We start from the raw sequence: 14,283 nt of genomic DNA, 5'->3' as shown, positions 1-14,283 counted from the left end.
AATACTGATCGTGTTTTTGGCCTTAGGCCTGCAGCCAACTGTAACTCGAGTTAGTCTGTGTGAGTGGAATCTGCCATGGGGATTGTCCTTGCTGTAATCAGAACAAGGCTTTACTGAAATTCCCCTTTGTTCTCCAGCATCTCCTATCATCACCATTATGTATGATGTGGGAATCCTGAGATTACTGCAGTAGGCCCTCGATACACAAGGCTTTTACAAACTTGTCCTGTTTCTTTTTCCAAGACGTGTGGGTGAATTCTTCTATCAAAGTTTGGTTGAGCAGGATTAGTGAAGGCAAAAATGTGTTTTAAATAGAAATCACTTGTTGATCTTACAGTGTGTTGATAAAATTAAAGATTGTGTAAGAACAGAGTTATGAGTTATGAAAGTTTGCATCACCTCAGTGGTTGGCAGGAACCCACAAGGTCAATGTTTCTTGACTTGCTTTTGTTTGAGTCTGCTGGTAGTTTGTAAAGTATTTTAAAAAACTTGAGTATTGTAGGTCTATAGGCTTTAAAAATTAAACATGATGCTCAAGATTATTTATTTATTCAGCACATAAAGCTTCATTGATACTGAGAAATCTCTTTTGCAAGAGTTACCTAGCTATGAAGAGCAGTAGTGTATTTTAACCCAGATAGACATACAACAAAAAAAATATCACAAGTGGTGATTTCATCCTTGGTCACATAGCTGAAATTCATTAGTCAACCAATCTACAACCTGATACATCTTCCTCCAACACCTACAATCTTCTTTTATAAAGATCTGAGACTCAGACCCAAATCCTCTTACAGCAGATTCCAAGCTGCAGGCATACATAAACCCCCCTTTCCCCATTTTAAGATGCTTTTTTGGGACCAAGAGCAAAAATAGGTCTTGTGACTCAATCACAGAGCAAAGGCTATAGCTGCCTTCCACCTTTTTTTATATGTTAATGAAACTACATAAGTAAGAGGGAATAAGGACTTGCAAATGATTTAGTCTGTGGGCTGACAATAAAGGCCAGCCAGTCTTGAGCATACAGGGAGCCATGATGAGTTAGGGCCCTAAGATTTGTAATGAACTTCAATGCTACATGACCCATTTTCACATATGCTCTTCTCACAGCCAGGCCTGCCTCCAGATTTCTCTAGGCCCCTTGACCCAGGAAACATTATGCCACTTCAAATATATTTTGGCATCATAAACCAATTTTTGTCTCTTTATGATCCTATTTCACCAAGTTCTCCACCCATTTTAGATCCATTTTTGTCACTTGTAACCAATTTTCACCACTTTTCTGACCCTTTTTTCCCATTTAAATCCATTTTAGCCACTAGTTGCCCCTTTTGACCACTTTCAACTAATTTGTGAACTTTCTGCCTATTTTTTACCTCTTGGGTGCATTTTTGCCTCATTTAACCCATTTTACTACTTTGTAATCCATTTTTACCATCTTTTCTGCCCATTTTTGTCACTTTAAACCAGGGGTGTCCAAACCGCGGCCCACGGACTCGGAGCTCAGAGTTAATTTGTAAACTAACATCTGCCAAGAAGAAATGGTTGACATGTTTATTTTTTTAAATCACTATAGTTAGAAACATGAATAGTGAAAAATAAACTACCAAACCAAAAACTCCATTCATAGCACCCTGGTAGTAAAGACCACGGATTACAGCAGAAAATAGCGCTAATCACGCACATTTGTTCCTTTTCCTGCTCCATCTTTTGGTCCGGTTTAGAAAGCAGACAGCTGTAATCATCTTAAGTACCATCACTACTATAAAGTTACACAACTTCCTGTAGTTTGCTCTTGTTTTGACTCTGAACCTGGAGATGAGCTGTCACCATGAAAGGTGTGTCTTTTGCCCCTAACCAGGGGCAGATCTAGAGGGGAAGGCCCCCTGAATTCTGATTGGCAATCCCAAAATCCTTAACAGTTATGAGCTTTTTATTTTAAAAAGCCATTAATGGAAAGCTGTGATGTAGGATATTTTTCTATAAATATTTTAAACATTTTAACATTGGATTCACTGTCTTTAACACATAATAAGAGAGCTTTCTCAATGTGGATCCGCCAACCTTAAATTTCTCCACATAATTTAGTTTATTTATTTATTGAAGGACAGTGTGCAATGACATTGATCATCCATACAAAGTAAATGAAAACATGGTTGCACCAGATTTAGAGAGTCGCTAATTTCCATTTGTTGTCCCACATAAAACTGATACAAAACATACATAAAAATGCATGTGGTCCTCAGTGGAAAAAGTTTGGACACCCCTACTTTAAACTCATTTTTGCCACTTAAAACCAATTTCAGTTCTGTTTTAGAATAGGTGGTTGACATTTTGAAGAAGGCTATATACACTTTTTACCTCCGCCAAGGAGGTTATGTGATGGGCAGGGTTTGTTAGTTAGTTTGTTAGCAACATAACTCAAAAAGTCATTGACGGATTTTGATGAAATTTTCAGGAAATGTCAGAAATGGCATAAGGAAGAACTGATTAGATTTTGGGAGTGATACGGATCACCGTCTGGAACCAGGAATTTTTTTTAAAGATTCACTACTATTGGGAGATAGGGCTAATGGTGGAGGTCTATGCTCTCCGAGTGCTTTTCTAGTTTAAATATTTTTTGCTTTGATAACAGTGATTGTGATTCAGGAAAAAACAATGTGGCTATCGCTTAACTTTACCATGATTTTGCTGACCTCCCTGGGCCCCCAGTTTGCCTTGTCCCCAGAAAGCTCTCCCCTTTTTTTCCCCCATTATGGGCAGCTTTGCTCATAGCATGAGACAATATCTGTCGAACAGGGGCATGATGTAAAAAGAACAATGCAGAAGTGGCGGACAAAGCAACAGAATGTGCTATACAGCGCTATGATTAGAATATTTTCTTTTATATTAATGCTATTGTGGTTTGACATTTTCAAGTTATCAACAAAAGATCAGAGAGTTACATCCCAGCCAACTGAAAATGTTATGAAGCCATTTCATTACATGAAAGTTTGATTGCAAAGGTTGCAAGATATAAATGTCATCACCCTCTCTCACTCTCACGTAAGTATCCTGAATATTTCTGGCTATGTTCTCTTATGAGCTCACCTTGACTTCAAGTGGAAATTTTTCTGAAGGGATGGCAGGTGAAGTCAGGTGAAAAGTTAGGCTGTTTGTGCGACTTGTAATGCTTTACCATGGTTTATCTTTTTGCTTTGTATTGCGGTTTCACCTCATTTTTTTCACACTGGGCATGTTGCCTTTTTTATTATGTATTCAGTGACATGTACAAAGCTGTAGTGTTGATATCTCAGTGTTAAACATTTTGAAGTTGATTTGAACTCCTAAAGTACAACTCTAACTCCATTCTGGGTGAAACTGTCTTCAATGTTGGAGTTACTTGACAGTGTTAATCCAACTATGCAGAGAGTCAATAACAGTAAGCTCTGCCCACTGTCATTTCCAATCTGGGTTGATATGTGGGTATAGCTTTACCATCATGCCCTTGGGCAGAGTGTATAGATGTCTCTCCGATGTTTTAGATGTGCGTAAATGTACAAAGATCGGTGCTGGGATTCATCTGCTCACATTTCTGGTTGATTGTTGTTGTTTTCCATATTATATGCTTTTGCACCATGAGCGGTTATCCTCTGAGTTAGTGACATCCCATCTGTTGAATTTAATGACTTCAAAGGACACTTTTACCAGGCTTTGTCTCTCTAATTTGTACATTTCAAGGTACACTACCTTGTCACAGGTATTTAACATGTGGTGGAAAAGTCAGTTGAGTATGGTAAGTACATGGAGAGGTCTTAATAAAACAAGGGAATACTTCAATTAACACTCAAAGTCAAAGGAACTAACAAACTCACTTTAATTTGTTATAAATAACACTGCGAGTGTTAAAAATTAACACCTTAAGAAAGTTAAAATATTACTTTCCAACGTGTAAAATCAACTTGGACCCCTTGAGAATTATATAAACTTGAGTAAATGTCAAATTTAACGCTATGGGAGTTGAATAAACACTGATGATTCTGTGTTTATTTGTGATTTTAGAGAGGATGGTTCAGTATGAGCTAGTCTGTGTAACTCTAATTGTCATCTGGTGACAGAGAAGACTGCCTTTTGTTTTTCTGTGTGCTTCATTTGTTCATTGTCTAATTTGTGTGATGGATGCACTGACTGTGGTCTGTGCTCTTTGTGGCACTCCAGTCCATGACTAATTTCCCCATGGGGACAATAAAGTTTATCCTTATCTGTTGCTCATCCACACAGCTCACCCCTTAAACATCCAAATGTTTTCCAGGAGTTTTATGCATGTGTGAACAGGGCTATGGTTACAGAGGGGGAGGGCACTCATAAAAACTCAGTGTAGATAAGTAGCTCTTTAACAGCAACATTTTAATAGATGGTATAAATGCCAAACAGAATGTATTAAATAAGTTAATCTCCCCTTACAGATTCTACATAAAAATCTTTACTCAGGGATCTGGATTTTTAATAGGTGAGGAGTACTGGTTTCTGTTGTAATCCAGACTGTATTGGCCATTTCTGAATTAACAGGTTGGGGATATGCAAGAAAAAAACAAAAGTTAAAACAGGTTGAAAAAAATCTGTGTTGACATACCAGCTCACATATGCAATATTCCATCGGTGACTAATCTGTCTGTACAACCGCATATCTTTGTAAAAGAGCAGCTAAAGATCCATTAAAGATCAGATATTTCAACCTGAGCCACAAATCTGCTTGATGCTGTCCATCGAAACCCAATCAGTATTTAAATTCCCCAACTAGAAATATTCAATATGGGTGCCGTTCAACAAAGAAACGTTTCAAAAGTTGTTCTCTCCTCTCGTAAGGAGCAGACCTGACAGAGCTTCAACTTTTACTTGTTATAAATTTGCTCATGACTTTATTTTGGCTAATCACAAGAAAATTGGTTTTATTATGAAACTCATCTCACTAAAATGAAGAAGGGTGAAGCCCACTTGAAACTGATCTGCTGCTGAACTTAGATTTATGAGAAAAAGATGAACCAGTGCTCCTTAGGGAGACATTATAAACCAGGAAATGACAGCATTGTATGCTGCAGTGAAATGGAGACTTTAGTTGGAGCTGTTTTGCGATAACAGTGACTTCAACAAAGTTACAGTGAAATTGGCTTCATCCCACAGAGGCAGTCATTGTCTCTCATCCAATGATAGACCATGATTGCAGACAATTTTTGATGATTTCTGAGATTACTTGAGATCAAACCCAGTTAAACCTTGTGCTTGATTAATCTTCAGTCAAACTGTGTGACTTATTCATCTTGTTCATAACCAGATGGTTCAGCTGTTGTTGTTCATTGGTGAAAGTGTTTGGGATTCAGATTGGATTATAATGAGGCTTTAAATAAGTGGATGCAGATAGATTCCATACCTCTCCCTGAGAAATGAGAAAATAAAGACTGAGAGTGCTAGCACGTCAGAGAATCATCTATCAGACAGATCTTCAGGCGCTGATAATTAATCCTGCTACTTGTTAACAACTGATTGAACAATGCCATGCTTGTATTGACAGACAGCTCTTTGTTCCTTCAGACAATGTCCTCCACTATTTTCACTGCAGCACTTCATGTGATGATCTCCAGCACTCAGCTGCCATGTCTCTCCGGCCTCCTTTCTCAGGGAGCCTGGAGACTGGATCCAGGTTTTGCTACATTTGATGTCAGCCTCAATGGTAGAAGTGTGTGTGTGTGTGTGTGCACACGGAGAAATTGAGGACATGCAGTGGAGCTTTGCTCTTATTGTCAGAGGATCGGTGGCTCCCTGAGACGTCTCATTATGACTGCTCATCCTGCTGACATATGCACTCACACAGTAAAGGCCTTTAATTAGCTGTGATGTAATCCCACATTTGGGGATTAGGGACATAAACTGTTTAAATCTTTTCCTTGGGTGTCATTTGTTATATGAATTAACATTTACAGGTCTAATGAAGCGTCATGAGGCTGACTGCTATGTGTGTGCGTGTTGTCACTGTGATGGATGGTGTTTTAGAAAGGTCAGAGCGGGCTCCAGATTTTTTATGAGGAGCACCAAATTAACTAAGACATGTTTCAGATTGTCATCGTCCTTTACCTTAATTTTTCATTTTTTGTGTGTAAGCATTCAACGTATTTGTGTGTTCGCTTCAGAGCTGCTTTAATGTTTTGGAGGTTGCTCTGACCAATCACCGGTTAGTTCTGAATGCAGAGAAAACCAAATTTATGTTCTTTTCTAGAGCTAAAAACATTGATTTTAGGAGTGTCATTATTACTACTCATGGTGGCACCAATATTGAAAGAGTGTCAGAATATAAATATCTTGGCATTTGGATAGATGAGAAAATTACTTTTAAAAATCATATTTCTAATTTGGTAAGAAAACTTTGTCCAAAAAAAAAGGCTTTTTCTATAGAAACAAATCTTATTTTCCTCTGCATTGTTAAAAAACTTTGGTTGAGGCAACTTTTTTTCAGTGTTGGATTATGGGGATATTTTGTATAGGCATGCCTCAGCTGCAACTCTAAAACCCCTGGATGCAGTTTTCCACTCTGTACTTAGGTTTATCACAGGAGCTGCCTTTAACACTCACCACTGCATCCTTTATAGTAAGGTTGGATGGTCACTCTCAGAGAGACACGACCTGCATACACACATGTTTATATACAAAGCTCTACTTGGGATGCTGCCTCCTTACATCTCCTCCATGTTAGCCTGGTTCTCTGGAACGCATAATAGCCGTTCAAGTGACTGGCTTACACTCAAGGTTCCAAGAGTTCATTCTGAGCTCGGCAGATCTGTCTTTAGTTTCTTTGCACCATATGCTTGGAACTCACTGCAGAGCACTTTAAAAATCAAAGAACTGGTTACTGTGGGGCATTTCAAATCATTAATGCTGAATTTCTTGTGCTCTGATTGCACTTGTTTCACCTGACTTTGATGTGCCTTTTCTGATTGATATGATGTATTTCTAACTTGCTAATATACTTTGTATCTTTTGAATATGTATGATATCATGCATTTTCCTAATTTATCTGCTTGACGTCATTGTAAATGAGGGCTCGCCCTCAGTGATTTTTGAGTCTAAATAAAGATGAATAAAATGTTTAATGATATAACAGGACAGGGACCAGCCAATTAACTAATTTGTTCATAGAGAAAAAAAATACCCAAAATAACTTGCTGCCTCTTTAATATTTACATCCATCCTGTTGGCGTACATTTTTCTCTTGGTGTGGCGCGGCTCTTGTGTATTTCCCAAACAATCTTTGGATCCTCTGTTGTCAATCATAAAGTGCTTTACTGAGCAAGCAGACTTTGGCTATGGTGTCACATTTATTCATGAACAGGAACAAAAGAAATAAAAAAGCCACCTGTCTTTCTATGGTTTGTCCACAATCAAAAACCATAGACCTCTTCCTGTGCAAACAGCACCTGTGCCAATTCCATCACTTGAATGCACACCTGTGGCTATTCTCATTACCACCTGGTTTAAAAAAAAAAAAAGAAAAAACACAAGTGATGACGCCAGTTCATCCATTATCTATCTGGTTTTATTCTGTTACCTCTTTGATTCCACTGCCCATGTCTGTTGAATGAGCCTTCAGCAGAACTATGCTACAGAGATACATCCAGAGGACTATTCACTGTCACACAGAACAAAATGCATATGTGTGTGTGTGTGTGTTAAAATCAAAAGGTTGTGGGGGACTGGAACTTATCACAGCCGCTGTTGGATAAGGTAAACCGTCAGGTCACAGCTCATCCACAGAACTGATAAATAGGCTGTGTTGGAAATCACACCCTGTTCACCATATGGGCACTAAGAAGTGGTAGGCCATTCTGCAGCGGTGGCAGAAGTCTGAGTGAGCTTTTTTGTACTGTATGTACTGTACTCACTCTATCCTACAATGCTTTATGAGAAGTAGCAAACAACAAATGGTCCCGATCCTAGCCATATTTCCCATCATGCATTGTGGTTCAAAACTTCGATGAGCAGAAACTGATGTTTGACTAACTCATCTTAGACTTATGCATGGCATGTGTGAACATAAAACATAAACACAAAGTTTTCATTTTGAGGCATTTTTTCTGAAATCTGTAATCTGCTTCAGTTCTTCCAGACACACATACAGGTATTCGCGGATGTGGTGCAAACAAACAAAGAAGCCCCATTTACTTTGCTTGACAGATATGGACTAGACAGCAGTTTCTGCACAAATGAGGCAAAGCCGTGTTGTACAGGGGCCCACCACAACTATCATTTTGTGGAATATTAAGACAGGAAACCCACATACCTGGTTATTAAGTCCCTAGGTCATGGAAAGGAGTCTGAAAGGCTTGTTTGAGGCAGGAAACACGGCCACACTGCAAACATGAAAGCAAGGTCAGTCTACATGCTGTATGATCTGCCTGTTTTATAACAGGAAATAAAAATGAGACAGTGCATTTAGTACCAAAGCTTGCGTTCATTTTGATATCTGATGATTTTTTTTAAAGATAAACTTCTGTCTACATGCAAAAGGTCTGAGCTCTAATCTTATTGTTGTCCAGCGTCTCAGTCAAATAGCTTTTTCCTGTAGAAACAGGCAACAGATATCACACTTTCAGGAAATTTAGAGTCTGTGAAGCAAGTTTTTGATAGTAAGGGAGCTAGATTATTTAGAGGCAACCCACAAAAACACAAGGAGAAGACTGGGGAGAAAAGGCCCTGTCAGAGTAAAATAGTTTCATGGTCTTTGGAATATTTATTTTCCAAACCTGCTCTGTCTCTGCTTGGTATATTCCAGGGGTGTCCAAACTTTTCCCACTCAGGTAAAACCAATCTAAAATGAGCGATGGACCACATTTGGCCCCAGGGCCATAGTTTGGACACAACTGGTATACTCTAAAGGACAAAAATCAGTCTCATTTTTCAATGGTTAATGTTCTAATCAGGGATAAATGTTTGAAGGTAAAAATCAATTAACAGCATTTGCAGGCATTAAAAAATATGCTTATATAACTAAATCAATCTTCCTGCTGATGGTGTAGTTTTTTCTGTAGATCTTATAGAACTATCAGTTTTCATTTAAAGCCATAACAAGCAGCCACTATAGAGAAACATTTTACAGTAAAAGTCAATATCTAGACAAACCATTGTTGATTGACTCACACAGAATGGTCCCGCTTCTAATGCTAATATAAATAGTTGAATGAAAAAGCCTTTATGTTAGAGATCGTTATTGAATTAATATCAGCATGCAGGCAGCTTTCACAAGAACATTTAACCAAAGCTTTTGACCCACTCATGAACTCTTCTTTACAGTCTTATTGACCCAAACACTGAGTGGTAGCAGTAAAAGGATTCTTCTTGTATCCATTTTATCACTCCTGGGAAAATAACTCCCAAAAACCTGATTATGCAAGAACAGCTTGCATAATAAGATACAGAGTTTGAGAGCTTCACCTTCCATAGCAGCATTTGTATGCTGTGAATCAGTCTACCATGTGAGTGACTTTAATGAATGTGTCAAAAGGAGATTTGGAGAAAGGCTCAGCTGAACACTGTAGGTATAGGCCTGTGCATGCCCTGCATCCCATACAGACACCTGAGCTGCTGCTTATCAGCAGCTGCATCACAAATACAGATGCTGCCTGTCTAAGTCAACAGACTCACACTCACAGGAATGTTGAGATAAAGTTCTCTGGGAAATTGTCCAGATGGTATTTCTGTGTGTGTGTGTGTGTATATATACATTGCTGTCTGTAAATAAGTTTTTAATCAACCCACAGACCTCTTCTCAGCACTCTGAAACCTTTGAATCTATTTCAATCAGATCCAGTGGCACTTGGATATATGATGCTAATTTTGACTCTAGCATGATCATTAACCTCTGCTTTTTTAAGCTCACCTCTGAAGAAATCTCAACAGGCCTACAGATGAATTATAGCTTTTTGACCTATCATTATACTTGTACCTTGAAGTCTTTAAGATAATTGGAATTAAAAAGCTGAATAAAAATAGGTCTTTTCTTCTGTAACCTCTGACGTCTCGACTGTGAACAGCTTTAATTGCTCATCAGATGTTAGTCTTGGATTTATCTTTGGTGAAATAACTGCTTGTCAGAAGCATGAATTGCTGCTTTTCATTAGCATAAAATGACACAAGCTGAATAAAATGTTATGTTAACAAAACTGCTGCTAAGTCACCTCAGATAAATTTTCATTAACAATGCTGGTACTTTTTATTGACTTTTAAAACATGGACTGAGTCTCAGAGAAGTCACCTGGTTTCTGATGCAGAGTTTTGAAGGGCAGCAATGGTGATACCATATTTGGAATGCAGTCTTCAACTAACTATATATAAACCTAGAAACAGGAAAAACAGCTGAGTAGAGGCGGACACTAACCCCCACTTTCTACATACTCTGTTGCGCTGCATTTTGGCTGTATGGCGCTCAGCTCCGACTGACAGCGAGCAACCATTCCCACTGAAAGTGTTCCTAGAGCACAGATAAGCACAGGAGACTCAAAATGTCAAGATCACAGGAGAACTACGAGTTAATGCGGGAAGAGTATGTAAACTAGGGGTTGACCATTTATCAGCCTGATCCATTACTGTGGACGATATTTGGCATTTGGCTGATAATCAGTATCAGGCTCCACTCCTAGGTGTGCCTTCCCTTCTGGCTTTATTTTCACTCTTGACAGTCTAACCAATTGTCCTGCATACAACACAGTGTGATTGACTTGTTGTCTCATCAATGCAAGCCAACCAGAACTTAGGCCTGGGTACCACTGACACAGTGGGTGTATGGCATCACTTCCTGTACACCTGTTTCTGCTGTGTTGCTCTCATGCTGATAGATCTAGGGCTTAACTGATCATTTTGTACATCATAATGATTGCATATCAGTTCCAAATATCAATGAACTACTAATAATTGGATCCTATCAGCCTTGAAAAAAAACAGTCTTGGAGTAAATGGCAGATTATTTTGCCTTTCTGTTTTTTTTTTTGTTTTTTGTTTTTTTTGCTGCACATTTCAACAATCCTTCATGTTATTTTTTTCTTTCACCATAAATGAGTACATCCAGAATTTAAAAGGTTTATGTTTGCTACAAAGGATGTGTGGTTTAATGTAAAATTCAGTGGTTTTTCAACTCATAAGCTAACTTTGTTTGGCAGTGACGCTGTGCTGTCTCTGCTTTGCACAATTTTTCCAGCTGTTTGGATCAATCTGCTCAATGTAGATTGACGTGTTTTAGCAGCAGTCGGCACTGAAAATAGAGCTGGCATACAGCTAGAGCAGAGCAGAGTGGCGCTTCTGGAGTGAGGGCCATGGAATTGCTCAGACTGACTACACTAAAAATAAAAACTATGGACCTACTTTAAAAAAAAAATGTCTTCAATTTGTTAAGCAACAGAATTGAATGTATTAAATTCAAGTCAACAAGTTGCATGAAGTTAACTTGAGTAGCAAGTTATTTACATGAATTAAATAAACTCAGTTCAATTGAGTGTAACAAATTGAAGAAATCTTTTGAGGCTGGTCAACAATTTTCTTTTTTCAGTGTAGAAAGGGAGTGATTTGCCCGGCTTTGCAAGTGGATCACTGTACAAATGGACTATGTGGAATTTAAGCTCATGTCTCTTGACAAACCACTCTAACTCTGCCTCCTGTCTGTCAGCACAGACACACTCTAATTATGCAAATGTCTAACTTTTAGCTGTAGTGTAATCTAAATGGATATATTAATAAAATAATTAATCAATAAAATACTGTTGCCATTCAGACTGTACCTAGTTTTTGAACCAGGCTTCAGATATGCTAATTTCGGCGGTTAAAGTTTACTTTTTTAACCTTGTATTTTATTTGCTTTTTATCAGGTAATAGCATACAAAGTTTGTCGTCAGAAAGTCTTTTTTCATGTTGGGCGTGTAAATATTGTTGAAGTCTTAAAGCATGCCTAAAGTTCTCTGTACGATGTATTTTCTCCACAATGTCCATCCAGTTTCTTTGAGGGGGGGCTCCTCCTCACACCACTTTCCTGTAATAGCCGTCTTTGATGCCGCTACAAGTATTTCAACCAAGTATCTGTCTTTTTTTTCTTGTGTTAGATTATCCAGACATAATACCTCAAAAGTCATGAGAATATTTTAGTATGTTAATGTGGACTCACAGGCTTTTGCAGCCCCAAGTGGATGCTTGAGGAACTGCAGTATTTTGCACTTTCACATTGACTTCTTTTTGCAGCACTGGAGGTTGCAGCTTGGTTGTCTTGCAATTTTTACACAAGTTCATATAATCCCACAGTACTCAATTGAACATTATCTTTATTCTCTTGTTTTGATAGAATTCACATAATGTGTGTTTCATAGTTAAATGCTGATAACAGCAGTTTTGGCAGGCAACCCTTTGACTGAATTTTCCTGGAATCCTGACAGCAGATAAAGTCTATTATTCCAGAAGAGGTTATCTACTACAGCCAAGGTGTTTTGATTCTTGTGTTTTGGATTTGGCTTGATACCCAGGCTGCCTTAATGGAGCCCCACCTGCATAGAAAGTTCCTCTGGAAGGAAATGTTATTTTTTAGTGTGTGTGTCCCAGTGTGGCTCAGTGTTTGAGGCTCCAGCGGTCCTCTCTATTTGGTGTTGCTTTCCTGTGGGGGTTTTGCATTCTGGTTTGAAGGGCATTAGGAGTGCAAATCCATCTGGCAGACCATGAGAGTGCACCTGACTGGAATGTGATGATCAGCACCTCTGCAGCAGCAGCTCCTCGGATCTCTACAGTGAGACGCCTGCAGCTAGAGTTTAATACAGAAGCTCAGGTGTAATAAAACAGCTGTTGTGAAAACAGAAAATTTTATTCATAACCCCCCTATGTGTGTGTAACATGTCATCTGATTTCTTTTTGACTGGTTTCAAGGCCCTGCAGGCTATCCAAGGTTTCTAATGCTAGAAGGCCATGGATAATTCACAGTGGTCTCCACTCATGGGCTGAATGTTTTCTTTTGGACCAGTGTGGGAATTTATATTTGCTTGAAGAAATCAAAGCCAAGAACATTTCTCTGAGTTTGTTTTGTCTCAGTCTACATTAGAGAAGGAAAGTCTTTCATAAGCAGCAGTTTATCTTCCGTTATCTTCATATTAATTAACTCTGTGTGCAGTAAAATGCTGTGTCATTAGGTCAGTGACTCTGACATGCTAATAAGTGGCATCTTTTATTAACACTTATCTCATTTTCTCTACTTTCTTCCCTCCAGGCATGGAACAAGATGTGCAGGAGAAGTGGCAGCAGAGGCCAACAATGCGTTCTGTGGAGTTGGCGTAGCCTACAACGCCAAGATTGGAGGTACGGTCAGAACAACACATGGAGATGATTGATCAAATCACACTGAGTGAAAAGGAACAGCTGAATTGTGTATTTTGTAGCAACAGTGGTATTTTTAGTGCACTCTCTAGGCACAGCATGCTTCTAATTCTTTGAGAGCATCACCACAGCTGCAGTGTGGCTTACCAGTGGACTCTAAGTGTACTGCCTCTGAATAAATTCACAGTGCTTAAAAAGCAAAGTGATATCAGGTTTCAAAAAAGCAAGACAATGTAGCTTTAAGGGAATACTTAATTTTAAATTGACTGTCTCACATCAGTATCCTGTGGAAATTGGTGCAAACAAATCATAGTACATATGTTTCAATGTAGATTTGAGCAAAATCCCTCACTATGGCCACAGAAATATCATAGTTGACATAGCAATAGAAGTTCCATAGGGACAGAGCTACACTCCCCTCTGAAAGTATTGGAACAGTGAGGCTGAACAAAAGCTGAAATGTTGATCTGTTGTCTCATATTCATGTTTTGATGTCAAACCCAACTATTTTCAGTCTACAGCAAAAATTAAGGAATTGGCTTCACTTTTCCAGTACTTTAGCAAGGGAGTGTAGTTTGCTTGGTTGCATGACATTGAACAGATGTAGCTTATAAACTGCAAACTCACTGTGTTCAGAGTCGTGTGGTTGTGGTGTCAGAAAGAGACGGAGGGCTGCCTCACTTTGACATCACTTTCTTCACAGTGTGTTAAAATCGAATCAAACGATGTTGGAGCCTTTTGAAGTGATGTCACAGACGGGCTGGAGTGAAATCATCATAATAAACATTTGGCGGGACCTTGTTGTCTCCCTACTGTGATGTCAGCCCCCACTGTTCCTGAGCCACACAGCCTTGATACTTGAATGTGTCACTTTGGTCGGTGATATTTCATCAGCCTCCATCTGTCACCGACATGCAG

At 38.8% G+C, this 14,283-nt stretch overlaps 1 protein-coding gene across 3 annotated transcripts in view; it reads left to right on the top strand.

Annotated features, from left to right (window-relative positions):
• Positions 1–14,283, top strand: part of furina (furin (paired basic amino acid cleaving enzyme) a) — a 137,610-nt gene that overhangs the window by 86,052 nt on the left and 37,275 nt on the right. For all 3 annotated transcript variants that reach the window (XM_041789334.1, XM_041789352.1, XM_041789343.1), the window contains one exon: positions 13,259–13,347. In XM_041789334.1, coding sequence (XP_041645268.1) covers positions 13,259–13,347 — 89 coding nt within the window. The remainder of the gene's footprint in view (positions 1–13,258; positions 13,348–14,283) is intronic.

The sequence above is a fragment of the Cheilinus undulatus genome, linkage group 1, assembly GCF_018320785.1.
Source record: "Cheilinus undulatus linkage group 1, ASM1832078v1, whole genome shotgun sequence".
Taxonomy (NCBI): domain Eukaryota; kingdom Metazoa; phylum Chordata; class Actinopteri; order Labriformes; family Labridae; genus Cheilinus; species Cheilinus undulatus.
Note: the sequence above shows the minus strand (reverse complement) of the source record. Positions and strands in the feature narration are given on the sequence as shown.